General features: G+C 57.6%; 1 protein-coding gene across 2 annotated transcripts in view; it reads left to right on the top strand.

Moving 5' to 3' along the window:
- ABCG1 (ATP binding cassette subfamily G member 1) overlaps nt 1-16,648 on the top strand; it is a 67,724-nt gene extending 51,076 nt beyond the window's left edge. Inside the window, exons 9-16 of one of the 2 annotated variants that reach the window (XM_049627802.1) lie at nt 35-183; nt 357-458; nt 1,333-1,501; nt 2,312-2,412; nt 2,527-2,685; nt 3,713-3,831; nt 5,470-5,694; nt 15,591-16,648. In XM_049627802.1, coding sequence (XP_049483759.1) covers nt 35-183; nt 357-458; nt 1,333-1,501; nt 2,312-2,412; nt 2,527-2,685; nt 3,713-3,831; nt 5,470-5,694; nt 15,591-15,789 — 1,223 coding nt within the window. In that variant the 3' untranslated portion in view covers nt 15,790-16,648. Of the gene's footprint in view, nt 1-34; nt 184-356; nt 459-1,332; nt 1,502-2,311; nt 2,413-2,526; nt 2,686-3,712; nt 3,832-5,469; nt 8,704-15,590 lie in introns of those variants that run through there. The other variant, XM_049627804.1, reaches the window with a different exon arrangement.
- Nucleotides 16,649-16,939: the final 291 nt, after the last annotated feature.

The following is a 16,939-nucleotide window of genomic DNA, read 5'->3' as shown; positions in this document are numbered from 1 at the left end:
GGGCCCGGGGCTGACCCGCCTGTGTCTCCTGCAGTCATGGAGGTAGCGTCCGGTGAATACGGTGACCAGAACAGCCGCCTGGTGAGAGCCGTCCGGGAGGGCATGTGTGATTCTGACCACAGGAGAGAGCCTGGGGGGGATGCCGAGGTGAACCCTTTTCTTTGGCACCGGCCCTCTGAAGAGGTAAAGCAGGCAAAACGATTAAAGGGGTTGAGAAAGGTAATGCAAACCCCCGGCCCCCCCGTGGGACGGCTGCATGCTGCACCTTGCACGCTGCTGCATGGGGGCTCCGAGCCGTGGGGAGGTGCGTCCCGGGCGGGCGGCTCACCCCTCCCCCTTCCCGTGTGTGTCCCCAGGACTCCACCTCCATGGAAGGCTGTCACAGCTTCTCGGCCAGCTGCCTCACCCAGTTCTGCATTCTCTTCAAAAGGACCTTCCTCAGTATCATGAGGGATTCGGTAAGGGTGTTTGCAGATATTCTCCCATGTCTCGTGCGTGTCGGGTCATTTTCCGCTTTATTCATCCCGATGGGGCTCTCGGATTGCTTTCCCTGCATCTGCATCAGTCAGCTTTCCCTCCACGATGCTGCTGTGACAAACAGCCCCCAGATGCCAGTGGCTACAATAGGAAACATGTATGTCTCACTGGTGTCGTGTCTTGGTGGCTGTGGCTTGTGGCCCTGCCTCACGTGTCTCATCCTGGGACCCAGAGCGGACACACGGCTCCTTTTCTGGGACGCGGCAAAGGGCAAGCGTGAGAGAGAAATCCAGGTGGCCTGTAAAACTTCCCGCTGGGGGCGGCAGACTGTCTCCCGTGCGCACGTCCCACCGGCCAGGCCCAAGTGGGAGTGCTCCTCCCTCGAGGAGTCCCTGGGGGCCCAGGTGCTGGCAGATGTACAGAGCCCGTCAGATGGGAGGTGGTGAGTGACCGGGAGCTGTGATCATGTCCACCTGTCCCAGTGGACAACCTGACGGGCCACCTGCCGAGGACGGCTGAGTGCCCAGTGGGGCTCCGGGACCTACTTGGAAAGTTGGAGGGCTGGGGGCTTCCCGGTCCAGTGTGCTCCGAGGAGGGGCCTCGGATGGATCCATTCTAGCAATTGCTTCTGTTTTCACAGCAGTTAAATGCTGTGTGTGTGTGTGTGTGTGTGTGTGTGTGTGTGTGAGAGAGAGAGAGAGAGAGAGAGAGAGAGAGAGAGAGAAAGAGAGTTGGTTTAGGGTTCAGGCTTATTTTTCTGGAGGAGAAATCAGCAGCCGATGCCTCCAGAGGCCTTGGCCCTGTTGTCGTTGCCTGACCCCCGCGAACGCCAGTGAGAGCCGTGTCTGCCCCCAGGTCCTGACGCACCTGCGGATCACGTCTCACATCGGCATCGGCCTCCTCATCGGCCTGCTCTACCTGGGGATCGGGAACGAAGCCAAGAAGGTCCTGAGTAACTCCGGCTTCCTCTTCTTCTCCATGTTGTTCCTCATGTTCGCGGCCCTCATGCCCACTGTTCTCACATGTGAGTGCCTGACCCTAGACCCACCCACCAATGGGGCGCTGAGACCGGGGCGTGGCCCATAGATGACTTTTCTGACGCGTAGTATCTTGGTTCTTCGAAGTGCCATTTTCTTGGTTGACAGGTACTATCATATTTTCTCTTAGACGAGAAAATACATACCATGTTTAAACCAAAGGAATTAATCACTAATGGCATATCTGTAAGCATGGAGGAAGGCTGATGGGGGTTTCTGAAAGGTGTTCTAATCAGGAATCCCTCAAATTTTACTGGGGTAGCAATGACCTCGTTCACTTATTAAGGGAGCCTGCTGTGGCCAAGTTTGCGAGCAGGTAAAGCTATTCTGGATGGATTTCTGTGTAGTTCCGGATTGTTTGTGAGTGCACTGCCCTTGCTCACTTCGGGCTGACCGTGAACTCTGGCGTAAAAACCGCCCCCCGGCCCGAGTGCTGCCGCCCTAAATGGCCCTGAATCCTCAGGACCAGCTTGGGGGCTCTCGCGCACGGAAGGACTCACACTGGTCAGTGGTGAGGTTAGCCGTAACCACTTGAGCGCATCTCTAAAATAACGCTCAGTCTCCGAGGAGACGTCCTCCGCTCTTTGATTTTCCGCTCGGTGACTCTTCGGGTTATAAAACCAGTCGGCAGTTTTTCCAGGCTGGTGATTCACTTCACATGTTTTCGCTCTGTCTCTGAGCGCTGCACGCACACAGGCCCAGGCCGCGGCCTCCAGCTCAGCACGGGGTCGCCTGGGCGCGTCTCCAGCTGGCCGGGGACGTCCGCCTGACCCCTTTTCCGTCCTTCTGTCTCCTAGTCCCCCTGGAGATGGGAGTGTTCCTTCGGGAGCACCTGAACTACTGGTACAGCCTGAAAGCCTACTACCTGGCCAAGACCATGGCCGATGTCCCCTTCCAGGTGTGTGAATGAAGGGGCGTGGTTGGAAGAGGGGCGGGAATTCTCCGTCACTGCCAGCAGGGGGTGGGGGGAGGCAGCCCTTTGCAGGGGGCGTGACGGACCCTGTGCTTCCAGATCATGTTCCCGGTGGCCTACTGCAGCATCGTGTACTGGATGACGTCACAGCCGTCCGACGCCGTGAGGTTCGTCCTGTTTGCCGCGCTGGGCACCATGACCTCTCTGGTGGCGCAGTCCCTGGGTCTGCTGATTGGAGCTGCCTCGACGTCCCTGCAGGTACCGGCGGAGGAAGCACCACCTGAGGGGCCTCCCTTCCCCCACCCGGGCCAGTGCGGCCGGGGCTGCTGCCCTGGCGGGGCTCAGTACCACCCCTCCTCCCCAAGCCCCCCTCTCACTTCTGTCCTGACCGCCTGGATCAGCTTCACCTGGTCGCTCCCTGGGGAAGGACTCACACTGCTGTGGCCAGTCAGGGTTGGTACACTGCCACCAGCAGGTGCCCTCGGGTGGCACATGACAGCTCATGGAGCCCGCCCCCACACCCTCCCGCTAGCTGGGATGCTGTCCCCATTTCACAGATGTGGAGACTGAGGCCCAAGAGGCAACACGTCTGGTCAGGCTCACGCAGCTGGCTCGGAGTCCTACGGTTTCCAGCCTCTGGGGAGTCCACTCCACTACCCTGTGGACCTCCCCCCTGCCCAGCTGCAGTCTGTGCCCCCACCCTGCCCCGAGCCCCTCCACGTGCTCTCTGGGGCTTCACGTGCCCTTCACGTGTCCGGCACCACCCTGCCCCCCAACCCGCCAGCCCCACCTGCTTAGCCCCTAGGGTGGCCCCTGGCTCCACGGATGGGAGTAGCGATGGTACCCCCGGGATGGCCGTGGAAAGTGCTTGGGCCCACCGGCCGCAGCGGGTGCCCAGGGGATAGAGCTCACGGCCCTTCCTCCCTCGGACGCGGTGGCAGCACCTGGCTGTCCGACCCTCCAGGTGCTGTTCCTGCTGCCTCACCGCCAGTCACTGCGGTCCCCGCTGCGGCCCTGCAGAAGGCTCTGTCTCTTTGCCTCCCGTCCCCTCTGCTGGGGCCTGCTGATCTCCAAGCCCAGCATCCCAGCCGCTCCCTGCTGCTGGAGGACGGGGGCTCCTTCGTGCCAGCTTGGCCTCGTGGGCCCCAGCCTGACACCCTGGCCCGGCCCCGGCTGCTGCCGACCCTGCAGACACGTGGGGGATGGCCTCCTGGGGACACTTGAGGAAATTGGGCGGGACCTCCCACCTGCCGCCTCTGAGCACGTGCTCTCTGTGTCCCGCCAGGTGGCAACCTTTGTGGGCCCTGTGACGGCCATCCCCGTCCTCCTCTTCTCGGGGTTCTTCGTCAGCTTCGACACGATCCCAGCTTACCTGCAGTGGATGTCGTACATCTCCTACGTCAGGTAGTGTGTGTGACGTCTCTCATCACTCGGAGCGCTGTGCGCACAGAGGGAGGGGACAAAAGCCACTTCTCAGCCGTCAGTTACAGGCCAGCGTGATGCTTGCATCACGGATCCAAGGCCGTTGGTGCCTTTCATTTTTTTCCCTAAGTCTTATGTGTTCCCATTGTCACCAACACAGACACTCACACGCACACACTCACACGCACACACACATAAGGATAAAATAAATACTAACAGTGTGTGCCTTGGAGGAGCCACTGTGGACCCCCAAATTCCGCCTGTTTTGGAGAGCTGCCGTGGGGAGAGTGTTTTCATCTTAGGAACCTCGTTCCTCTCGGGAACGAACAGCACCCGTCACTCTGACCGCGTGTAAATCCAGAGAAACCAAGTCATGTTTTAAACATCCTACTGTTTTCGACCAAGAGCGTCCTGGCCCCTCGGCACTGTGGCGCCCGGACCTCGTCCTCTCTGCTGGGGGCTTCCTGGCACGTTGGCTTCACTGGACAGCGCCCGCCTTCAGAGCTCGCCTCCCCCGGCTGTAGGGACTCCGGGTGACGCATGAGATCCGAAGCTGGGAAGAAGCTTTCCTTTTCTAGAATGTCAGTTCAGACCCAGATGTATTGTTCAGGAAAACAAAATCAAAACAAAGCACTCGTACAGAGTTTCAGCAATCGGTGTGCGTTCCAACACCAAGAAATCAGAAACCCAGGTCTTTCTTCCTAAAAATTGGTGTTTTTGTTCTGGTGCTGTAGAGCTGGGACAGAACGAGAGCTGGCACAGAAGGGTTTTATTTAAATGTTCTACGGTCCTTTGGGGCACCTGGGTGGCTCAGTCGGTTGAGCGTCTGACTTTCGATCAGGTCATGATCTCATGGTCTATGAGTTCGAGCCCCACATCGGGCTCTGTGCTGACGGCTCGGAGCCTGGAGCCTGCTTCGGATTCTGTGTCTCCCTTTCTCTCTGCCCCTCCCCCACTCATGCTCTGTCTCTCTCTGCCTCTCAAAAATAAGGAAAACTAATAAAAAAAGATGTTCTACGTTCCTTTGAAGGTGATCAGGTCCTAACTATTTAAAAAAAAAAAGTATGTAATATCAGAGGTGATCAGAGAGCTTTTTAAAAAAAATTTTATTTATTTATTTTGAGAGAGAGAGAGAGAGAGAGAGAGAGAGCATGAGCAGGGGAGGGGTGGAGAGAGAGAATCCCAACCAGGCTCTGCACTGTCAGCGCAGAGCCCGACACGGGGCTTGATCCCACGGACCGTGAGATCATGTGACCTGAGCCAAAACCAAGAGTCAGATGCTTAACCGACTGAGCCCCCCAGGCGCCCTGATCAAAGGGTTTTCAATTCATTTCCCCACTGAACAAATCCCTACTGTGCGTCCAGTTTGGTTTTTCGGGAGGAGGCTCTGGAGGAGACAAAAACTGGACAGACCTCAGCCAAGCCGCTGGATGCGTCTGTCTTGGGACGACGTTGCAGGGCTGGGAGCTATCTCCATGACGACAGGTCTGGGGAAGGGAGAGCGGCCACGCTATGGGTCAGGGCTGGCTGGGGGCCCACCCGGATCCCCCCCCGCGCGGGGCTGCGGGGTCCCCTGGCCGCGGGCAGAGCCGTGTTCACGTTCTGTGCCTTCCTCCGCAGGTACGGGTTCGAAGGGGTCATCCTGTCCATCTACGGCCTGGACCGGGAGGACCTGCACTGTGGCATCGACGAGACGTGCCACTTCCAGAAGTCAGAGGCCATCCTGCGGGAGCTGGACGTGGAGGACGCCAAGCTCTACCTGGACTTCATCGTCCTGGGGGTTTTCTTCATCTCCCTGCGCCTCATTGCCTACTTCGTCCTGAGATACAAGATCCGGGCCGAGAGGTAAAACACCGGAGTGCCAGCAGAGGGCGGAGTAGACAGTACGGCCCAGGGTGGCTTGTAGGATCGCGGTGGCAGGGCCGTGCCCGCGGACACAGGGACCCCCGCCACCCAGCCCTGGCAGCGCCCTCGGGCCTTGGGCGTCAGGCCGCCCGGTCCGTGCAGCCCGGCCGGGCCTTCGCTCCGTCCCCCTTTCTGGCTCCACCGGGGAAGCGAGTGTAGAGGTGTGTCCTCGAGCAGCATTTCACAACGCGGCGGCGGGGCGGCTGGGGAGGAAGGCCAGTGCCCGCGGCCCCGCTCATGACTGTCGCTGTCACCGCCCCCCCCCCCCCCCCACGGTCTGCCTCCTTCTCCACGGAGAAGTCACCTTCCAAGCCAAAAGCCGATAACTCTCATCCATTTGAAGAAACTGTATCTTTTTAGTACTCGTCGAAGAACACGATTCAGGGTAAATAACACACTTTGCTTCGAGAGGCGAGGGGTTGAACTTCACCGCGGGGCTGGTCTCGTTTTTCGGGCTGAAGCTGTAAAAGATGGAGACGTGGTCCCCGGCGGAGAGAAGGTTCTGGAGCTGCACGCGCTCAGCCGCGCCGGAATTTCAAGAAGTCGTGAGGAAAGCTGGAGGGTGAGGTTGGCCGACGCCCCCCAAGCCTTCTGTTTCCCCCCGTGCTTCTTATCTTAAGCAAAACATATTGTTTATTTCTTCCTAACTCTCTGAACACCTTAATTTTGCCTACAACATGTCCAGAAAATTGGCTCTGTTGATGTTTTACCCATGTGTCTCTCTCCCCACGTATCACATCACCTACCTCCACGGAGCTGGGGGTGCTGGGCTTGCGGAAAGTCCAGGGGGGCACACGGAGGGCCGTGAGGGGACCCCACTGTGGCGGGGGGGGGGGGGGGGGGGGGAGGGTGCCCAGACCCCAGAGCATCCAAGGCCTTTGCAAGAAAGCAGCGAACACCGTGTGGCCGAGACGCCTGTGGTTTGGCCAGGCGATGGACAGGGTTGTGGGCAATGCCACCTGCCAAGCCCCGTTTCGGTGGCATCTCCTCCTTCTCAGCCCTGGCTGGGCTGGTGGCGATGTCGCGGATCAGAAGCTCCTTCTTCCCCGTGAAGGAAGTCGAGGGTGCATCTAGGGGAGGGGTAAACGGCCTCTGGCTTGCTCCCAGGTGCCTGGGCGCCTACCAGCCGTCAGAGGCAGTGTGACCACAGGGTGGAGGTCAGAAGAGGCCAAAGAAGGGAATGGAGTGTTGCCCCCTGGGAATCTCCTCGCCCTGGGGCCGGGGTTTCCTCGCGACTCTGGCTCCTTCCCGCCCTGAGCCTGGATCTCCTGGTCTGTGAACGGTAGCGCTGGGCAGTCTTCAAGGCCGCTTTCAGCCCTGAGAGGTTCTGCGCCTCCTCAGCCGTGTTCCCAAAGCTTCTATTTCCTACTTGAAGAGAATGGAGAGCGTTCAGATTTTGCCGGCACATGGATCTGACTCGCAGATACTTGGTGATCGCTTTGCTCCTCTTGGTGATCCCTTTGCTCCCGCTTTGATCCGTTTTAGTAAACACAGTGGAGACATGTTACAACGTAGCTTTGAGTTTCATGGTTCTGTGCAAATGGGGCATCACTGGCCAGATGAAGCGATTTAACCAGGATCGCTTTTTAGGCGCCATAAAAAGCCTTCGTTTAATTTCAAGACAGATTTGCCTGCAAGATGTCGCACGCAGGTAGGAAGTCCCACATGGGAACAGCCTGGTGAAATAGAGAGGGGGTGGGGCCGGGGGGATGGCTTTGGTCACGCCACAGTGACATCAGGTGTGCTGGGTATTTAAAGACCTCTTTCCCTCCAGGTGAGCCCTCTGGAGGCAGGTCTGTGACCCTGCCAAGGACAGGCTGGCGGGGAGCTGCAATGCAGGACCCAGCCCTCCCCCTACCAGGCACCATTTTGTGACCCGAGCCCACCGTGCGGTGTCTCAGCCATTTCAGAAGGAAACAGATTCCTTGAGACCGAAAATCTAGTTCCCAAGTGTCCCTGCATCCTCAGAAGGAAATATTTCCCTAGGAGTGCATGCTCCCTGCATTTTCCATTTTCCACTCTTGAGAAATTACATTTGTCCCTTAATAGATGAAGACGGGTAGGGGGCAGATCTGGCGGATGTGAGGCTGTCCGCTGTCGAGGAAAATGCATGTGCAAAGCAACAGGGCGCTGACTGGTGTGTGGCACGAATAACTGTCGTGGCCAGGCAGGGGATTTGCTCAGAAAGGCCTTGGGGCGCCTTGAGAGAGGCGGTCAGTCCCGGGATGCCGTCCCTCCCCCGTCGGCGGCAGGTGCCCCCCGCTGGCGCCTTCACACAGACCCTGGGCGACAGTGAGGCCAACGGTGTTCTTTGCGTCCCCAGGTAGCTGGGTACAACGTCTCACTCGGATGACCTAAGCTAACGTCCAGACCACCTGTTGACTTGTTTTTGAACTCGTTGCGGTTAAGAGGGGGGTGTCCACCTGCTGGCACTGAATCGAGGCCAGCTGCCCGGGTTTAATTCTCGTCGTGAGTTCTGAATGCAATGCCTCCTCTCGTCTCCGTGATTCTTCATTTAGAGGGAAGAGTGAAATCTTGCGTGAGAGATGTGAAGCCCCTCCGCTATTAGGAGAGGCAAAAGCGCGAGTCCAAAGGGTCTCGCTGCTAAGTTCGGCCTGTCGGGCGAGAAGGGGGAGCAGCGGGGTCCGACAGCTGCGGGGCCTGGGGTCTGGTGCCAGCCGCACCTTGGGAGCCTTCCATGGGTGCCACCGTAGGATTGTGCCCCTTTTTGCTCCTGGTCTCGCTGAGGACCAGCCGGAGGGGGCAGTTCTTCCAAGGGTCCCGCGTGGGTGCCATGGGGAGCTCTCCCCAGGGGGGGAAGAAACCCTGTACCTGGAAGATGCTGGAGTCTGGTGATGTCACCTTGGGCAAGGGGCCTTCGGGACCAGGACAAAGCTCATCCCAGAGACCCACAGAAAGGCCACGTTCCCGGGGAGCATGACCGGGAGGTCAGGGACAGGTGGAGCCACCTTCTGTGGTTTGGCTGAGAGGACGGAAAGCCCGGGCCGCCGCGTACTGAGCGTGTTTTCCCTGCTGGTTGTCCCGGACACTGAGCCAGGAGCCGCGGGGGCCCTCTGTTCATCCCCTCCCTCAGCAAACACGGTCACTGGTGCTCCCCACATGCTTGGTGCTAGTGTCTCAGGCCCTGGGGACCCAGGGGGAGGGAACCCAGAGGTGGCTTGGCCTCCAGGGCGGCAGGTGATGGGGCGGGGGTTGTATTCATTCTGCAGATGCAAAAGGCCGGGCGGGGGAGGACGGGCGAGGTCTCAGTCCGACACCAGGGAAGAGAGCACTGGAAATTTGAGTGGGGGTCTGACCCCAGGTCTTTTTTTTTTTTTTTTTGCTTTGCCCTGTTGCCTCTTATTTGTGATGTACAAATACACATGAAAATACTTCCTAAAGCATAAAGTGCAATACTAGAATACTAGCTTAGTGGCTGTTCATTATGGACTTGGCTGCCACCAAACAGAAAGCCGAGACAGGAGGGTGGCCCATGCCCCTACCCTCCCCCCCACCATCGCCCGGCGTGGGGTTGTCCCTCCGGCCTTGGAGACTGAGCTGACTCCTGTCTTGTGGAGAGGTGCCTTCCTCTGCCCCGGCCTGGTCTTAGCTTCCTAAAGCGGTGTACCTGAGAATTAGCTTGGGCTAGAGAGGGCTGGTGTGTGTGTGTGTGTGTGTGTGCACGCACACGTGCTCCGTCTCCAAATTCTCCGTCATCCTTTGTTCCCAGAAGGTGGGAGAAAATTCCACCTCATGCCTGCCGTGCAGATGGCCAAGAGCGTAGTCAAAATCCGCTGAGGCTCCCACATCCAATGCCGTGTAAATGTGACCAGGGGTCAAACACAACACCCAAGATGGGGAAGTGCAGAGTGTGCGAATATGACGTTAGATACTTTTAAGAAGTCAAGACTGCTAATAAAATATTTTACATAAAACGTTTCACTTGTGTTCAGTGTTAAATGCTTCCAGTTCAGAATGATTTGCTTAAATCTTACTAGGTAAAATGGGTTCTTAGGTTGCATTTTGAATACATTTGTTGTGCGTCTAGTAAGATTCTCGCTTTGTTACTTGGCATTCTGGTCTAACACCCCCGCTTGTAAATTCACCTTCCTCTCCGGACACCATGTTGTGTCTTAAAACTTTGTGCTTTGCTCTGTTCTCCCAGACCCCCACCCACTTCCTCCTGCCCTGTCAATGTCGGCCACAACCTCAAACAGGGCCGAGCCCCCCAGTGCGCTGCGGCCCGTGTGCCCCTTCCTCTCCAATCCCCTCCGTCTTGGAGTGAGCTCCGGGGACACAGGCACTGGTGGCCATTCGTCAGAGGAATATCCCCTTCTCCTCGCTCTCATGTTCCCGGACACCCACTTCTCTGGCCTGGCCTCTGTGGAGGCGGCTGTGATGGGGAAAGCATGTTCTCCCTAGGTTTGGCTCCCCAGGCGGACGTGAGTGGGACCCAGAAGGAGGCCGGTGCTGTGCACTGCTTTAGCTCCCCCGGAGCAAGGACTTAAGGGTAGTGGTGCTTAAGGCCTGGCCTTCAAACGGGTCTTCGCTCCCACCTCTGGTAAACAAGCAGAGAGCCGGGCTGAGCAAAGTGGCAGAACGATTGGCCCCTGCAAATCCTAAGTGACAGGGACAGAAGGGTGGCCTGCAAGATCGGAGGGCACCCCACGTGTGGGACCGGCTCGAAGTGGCTCCGTGTGCTCACCTGCTCCCTCTGCTTCTCCTTCCGCACCCGCCTGCCTCCGCAGACCCTCCAGTCCCGCCTCGGCCCTTCTGGGTCACTGTCCTTGGACTCCTCTGGGATCATCGCCCTCTGCAAAGACCGGGGGCCTCCCTGAGGCCAGAGGCCGGCAGGGTAGGGAAGACGCCTCACGGCGGGCTCAGCTCAGCCCGTTTGTGAAGTCCAAGCGTCCAGGGCAGGAAGGCAGAGCGAAGGTGACGCCCACGCCCGCCCTTCCAGGCGGTGTAGCTGGGTTTTCCGAGAACCACCGCACATTCTTCCCGTCTCTTTCTCTCATCTTGGCGCAGACAGAAGGGTTTAGCCCGAGCCCGATTTCGTATGCTACCTCTGAACGTGCCAACCTGCAGTCGTTCCTCCAACAGACGCTTGTGTGGCCGAGCCGAGGGCGCACGGAGGCCGGCCGAGGGAATCCGCGGTGCGTTTATGTCAACCCGCTTTGTAGAAATGAGCTTAGGTCGGGCTCAGCCCCTGACGCCTCCCTGTTCTCAGAAATAGTCCCCCTGGCGTCGCGAAGGAGAAAACGACCAGGCACATTAGGTACCGTGTTGCGGCCCGGGGAAGGGACTGTCACTGGTGGGGGCACAGCTTGGGGGCTTTCCCGCAGCACAAAGACCATCGTGAAGCAGAAGAGGAGGAAGCGAGAGCATGAAGTGTCCTTGTTTGATCGCAGGGCGGGTGGGGGGAGTCTGCTGCTGTGTCCGGGCCCGGCTTTCTGAGGCTGCAGGACGGAGGAGGCAGAGCCCTGGGGTCCTTCACAGCTGGAGGGCTGGGCTCCTCCTTCCCGGGAGACCCCCCACGGTCTCGACCGAGGACATGACCCCGGGCGCGAGCGCCTTTCTCACCGAGCTTGCAATTCCCGGTTTCCAGAGGGTCCTCCCTCAGCCCCTAAGCAGGAGCACCAAATCTTGGGAGCGGCACGAGCCCCAAGCCACATAAAGAAGTAGCAGCAAAACTCGACATTACTACACGGAGCTGAGGTTTTCCTCCGTGGGGCAGCTCCTCCCTGTCCTGGAGTATCTGCGTGAACGGAAGAGAGAATCCCGTTCGTCGCCTTTGGGTGCCTTTGGCCTGCACTTTGCACATGAACTTAAACGTGGCCCCGGTGTCGTGTACAGTTAAACAGCATTTCACCTCTGCACGCGGGAGGCGTTCGCCACGCGCAGCAGGGCCGGGCGGGCCGGGGTGGGGGATGCTGGGGCCAGGCCGGTGGGCGACAGAGCGCCCCGGTGACGTTCCACTGCAGGCCCGCTGGGCCCAGTTCTCAAGGCCCCCCTCCCCCAGACCAGTCCCCCCGGGGAAGGAGTTGCTGGAAGCCCTTGCCAGCAGCTCACAGGTGGACGGTGTTCCTCTGCGCCACCTGCCCTGAGGGCTGGCCCAGCAACAGATCCCAGCACAGCCTGGGGGCGCACAGGGAGCTGGGGGAAACCGCTTGCCCATTTCTGCCCCACAGGTCACCAAAACGGCCTCCCCTCCTGGGCCGCCCCGAATGTGCCCTCTCCCGCTGGACGGAATGATTAGGCCGAGGGGGAGGTAAAAGTCATGGGGAACACAGGGTGAAGGTTGGGAGCCCCAGGGTCTGGGGTTCCTGGAGATCTCAGGGTGCAACCCGGTCCGAACGGTCCCCTGGGTCTTGGTTTTCCTGAAAGTATTTCAATGGTCGTGGTAGCTATTTTGTTCTTACAGTTTTACCTTGTATAATTGTCTTTGACAATTCTGTCCTCGTGTACCCCAGGGGTCTCTTTCCCATGACATTTCCATGACGCCCGAGCGTCGCCATCAACATGTCATTTTTAAGTTCTTGGCCACTCAAAAACGGTAGAAAGAGTCCTCTCGTCCGAGTTGCTGATAAAATGGGCCACCGAAGCCGCATGGTGGGTTTTCCGTTTTTATAATCTTAGGGTCACTGTAGAAGGGGCTGAGAGTATGTTTAAAACAAAGTTACTGTCTGTAACCAGCCCTTTGAGCCTCGTTTGCATTTTCCTTTGCAGACGTAGCGGGCGTGTGAGCAGTTGCCGGTTGTTGCCTTTCATTTGATGAGTCGCTACTGAGTGTTACCCCTTTGTTGTCCCAAAGCAACAGTCAATGCAAGCAACATTTTCAATCAGCGTGCAAACGCGTGCATATATCTGTATATCTAATCTGTGATTGTATAATCCCTGGTTTTTAAAATACGGTATGGATGACTTTGCAACGATCTTGCCATTGTTATTTAGGGAATACCGTCGCCTGCGCTCTGCGAGAGGTTTGCACCGTTGTAGATAAACACCACACGTGTACGTACATACGTATATATAAATATATATATTTAAAAATAACGTCGGCTCTCTCGGGTACCTGTTTCAGGGGCTTTCCACTCCGTTGGAACAGAGACCCAAGCAGACCCTAGGATGTGAGCTTTCTAACTGTACCTTACAGGCTTCGGTCCTGTCGTGTACATTTCTGTAGAGTTACCTCCTTAGAAGATTTGTACGTGCATTTTTTGCAGACCTGAACTTTGTTTTCTGAAACTAGATGCCACTTAGGAAAATGTGACATAAATCAAATAAAGCTTTGTTATTTTCAGATTTCTCCTTCTCTCTCCTTCTTGCTTTCCACAATGCCAGCGCTCACGCCTGCCGGGCGAATGGGGCCCGGGGTCTGGCAGAAACTCGCTCTTGACGGAGCCATTGGCTCAGCTGGTGTTGTAATGGATGGGAAGAGGAACAAGAGTGGTGGTGGTGTGGTGGGCAGCCCCCATTGGTTCTGCGGGAGGAGGGGTCAAGTGCCTTTTGTGGACTATCTCATATATTTTGAGGATAGCCTCAAGTGGACTATCTCATTTAAACGCCCTCCTCGGGCGGGGCCGGAGAGCCACAGATGAGGAAGCGAGGTTCTTAGAGATTTCACAGCTGGCCCAAGACGAGTGATGGAGGCCGAATTCAGATGGTGACAGTCTCGCAGGGAGCCAGGGCGTTTGACCCTCGCATCGTCCCCCCACGTGGGAAGAAGACACTGTGGGGTTGAAGGCTAAGGAGGAGAATCTGTTTTGTCATAGGAAGTGGCTGCGGGAACCCATCCCCCATGACCAGAGGAAACTTCTCCCAGGTACTTTGCCGAGGGGCACGATGATGGGCGAGTGTCCCCAGGAGTCAGCTCTGGTGGCTTTGTGTTCTAAGGGCCCCTGTATAGGTCAGCACTGGGGTTCAGGCGGGGCCTGGGCACAGGTGTCACTCTGGGATCATCACCTGGGTGTGGCCGTGATGGGGAGGACCAGATTACTTCTGCAGGTGTGGAGGAAGGTGTGGACGCAGGGACACACAGAGAGAGAAGCCACCACCCGATGACCCAGCATTCATCACCCCTTCTTCCTGCCCGGGTTTCTCTGCCCCCAAATCTTGTGAGATGCTCCCAAACCCCTCTGCTCCTTCCCCCATCAAAATCCCCATTCCTTCCACACTTTTTCCAAAATTATCTTCATTTGCATCTTTAAATTACAAAAATTCTACATACTTGTTTTAACAAATAATACAAAAGTGAATGATCTTGCCCCGAACCCATCCCAGGCACCCCCCTCGAGGTACCCGGAGTGGACAACCAGACAGCAGTCTGTTCACCCAGAGAGGCGGACACAGCACCCCCACCCCACGCCCCCGCTCGCCTCCCCTCCCACCGGATCGCAGACGACGCTCCAGACCGGAGGGCACAGCCCTCCCTATTCTCACTTCAGCAGCTGCGTGGCGCATCATCGCGGGAACGTTCCAGAATCCCTGCAGCCATTTCCCTTCGGAGAGATCCTGCGGTTGTTTCTACAATAACAAACGGGCTTTAATAAATCTGAAAATCTGGACAGCATTCTTCTACTGATATCCTTGTAACCCACAATTTAAATCACAGAAGGCTTTCTGGAAACGCAAGTGGAAGGAAGGACAGGTGCACAGAGAAGACGGGGACCCGCGGACCCCACTGTGCCCCCCTCACTCTCACGGTGGCTTTGGGGCAGTCCCACGTGGCTGGCATCTCGTCTCCAGCCCTCTGGCCTTCCCTTACATGCGAACGTGGTGACGCTTGGGAGCGGCAGGTGTGCGGGGGACAGGAGACCCCCAACGAAGCCGCCAGGCCCGGGGGATGTTGTTGGGAAAGAGGGTCCTACCCCACCCAAGAGTGCTAATCCTTGCTGACAACGTCGCCGTGGCCTTGGCGGTGAAAGCAACCCCGTTCTGTAGAAAGACAATGACGTAAGCAGTAGAGACAAAACCCTGTGGCAGGGTACTCTTCCCTGATGGACAAACCCTCTTCCCCCCAGCTGCCTTCTTTCCTCTGTTTGTCCTGCTATGAGAGCAGCCGGCCGGCCCTGTGGGTCTGTGCTCTGTGCTCCCGCTGTTAGGAGATGCTAATCCGGCCACACCCAGGAGTGACCTTGGAACTTGATTCGTTTCTCCCAATTTCCTCATCCGGGTGTGACAGTTGAGAGCAGGTGGCAGGAGGAGAAGGGATCTCTGGATCCCGCACATCCCAGGACAGAAAATTCCGCTGGGTTGGTGAGAAGTGGGGGAGGGGTGGCTGGACCAGAGCAATGACAGAACAGACGTGGGCGCCAAGGGCTCCCTCTAGCGGACGCCGGGGCTGTGCGCCGTGGGCCACGGAACGGCCCAGCCCTCCTGGCAAGGTTTGTAGGTTCGGAGCAGAGGGGACCATCTGTACCCCACAAAAGCGAACAGAGAAAGGCTGCAGCGTCCAGGCCAACAGGGGCAAGGGCAGCTGTCTGGTGAGAAGCAGCTAATTCTTGCACCCTGAGCTGCAGAAGGTGGAGAGAGCCCTCGGCCCGGGGTCACCCCCGTCACCGGGGACGAGGCCCCCTCAGAGGCCATCTGGTAAGGCCAGTGGCGCGGAGGACACGATGCACCGGCCCCCACCGTGGCCCTTGGTAAACCCTTGGAAGTAAACTCAGTTCTTGGAGCAGAAAGTCTGACGCTGTCCAAAGTCAGTAAATCCACAGAGAGAGATTAGAAGCACAATTCTGTTTATTATATATAACGTATATGGAAAGAGAGAGAGAGAGCGAGCTCATTCAGTGTGGAATTTGCCCTGTTAACGTGTACGGTTCACTGCTTTCCAGGATCTCACAGACTCGTGCAGCCGTGGCCAGTCTCCAGTTTCCGAACTCTTTCGTCGCCTGCGGAAGAAACCCACCACCAGCCCATCACCGGCAGCCGCGAACGTGCCTCCTGTCTCTGGATGCGCCTGTTCTGTGCACGTCACAGAGGTGCAGTCACGCTCTTGCCGTCTTGGCGTCTGGCTTCTTTCAATTAGCATAAAGCTCGTTTCGTTTTCAAAAGTAGCCTCTGACACTCAAGAAGGATTGCCAGCGGCTCGGGAAGGTTTGAGACCCCCACCTCCCCCCACGGCGTTAAGGCCGACCAAGGTGTGCCGGCTCTGGCTTTCCAGGTTTTTCCCAGCCTGCGTCTTGCGGCCACAGCTTTCAAACACGCTCTGATGTCGCCATGGCCGCTGTCCCCAGTTTGCCGACGGGGTCTTTGAAGCTCAAAGGATGTCTCTTTCCAGGGCACGACCGCACCTCTTCAGCCCTAAAGGCCAGCGGTCCGAGGGGAGGATTTCCAGCCCAGGGTCCGGAAGGGCCTCAGAGAAAACGCACAGCGAAAGAGGAGCCTCTGTGACAATTGCTGGGCCACACGCCGTCGAGAAGTCCATCCGAGAAAGTCCGGCAGAGGTGGACAAACTCCCCCAGCCGATGCCCCTTACGATGCAACACGGCGACGGTGCCGGGCCCTTCTTGCCCCCAGAAAGGATTCTTGTAAGGGGCACATTGGCTCGCTAGGACACCTCGTCTGAACTTGGCCATGGTCTGAGGTCCTGCCCACCCCGTTTCGTGCCTTCCCTGTCTGCGTTCAGAGGTGCCAGACCCTCAGCAGTTCTGAGACTCCCGGCGACGCCTGACCCCCTCCCTCTCGGGGTTTCCCCGCGGAGTCTGTCGCCAGTCTGACCCTCGTGTCTAAGTGTGAAGCAAAAACCTTCCTCTGTATGCCATTGAACGTTTGAAGATCCGTAGAAGAGAGTGTGAATTCCAGTGAAAAGCCAACATATCCCGGGACGATCCAGAGCCACGCAGCCTATGCAGAAGGAACCGTTACCAAATAAATGTTGAAGCCACACTGGTTCAAAAAAATTTTTGTTTAAGTTTATTCAATTATTTTTGAGACAGACAGAGACAGAGGCAGAGAGGGCAAGCGGGGGAGGGGCAGAGAGAGGGAGAGAGAATCCCAAGGAGGCTCCACGCTGTCAGCACGGAGCCCAGCGCGGGGCTCGAACCCACAAACTGTGAGATCACAATAAGAGTCAGATGCTTACCTGACTGAGCCACCCGGGCGTCCCTTAAAGCCACACTTTTAGTGCCCAGCTGTACTTAAACTCAAGAGGTGGGGAAGGCATGTACACATCACCGGAGAT

This window comes from Panthera uncia, chromosome C2 (assembly GCF_023721935.1).
Source record: "Panthera uncia isolate 11264 chromosome C2, Puncia_PCG_1.0, whole genome shotgun sequence".
Classification (NCBI taxonomy): Eukaryota; Metazoa; Chordata; class Mammalia; order Carnivora; family Felidae; genus Panthera; species Panthera uncia.
Note: the sequence above shows the minus strand (reverse complement) of the source record. Positions and strands in the feature narration are given on the sequence as shown.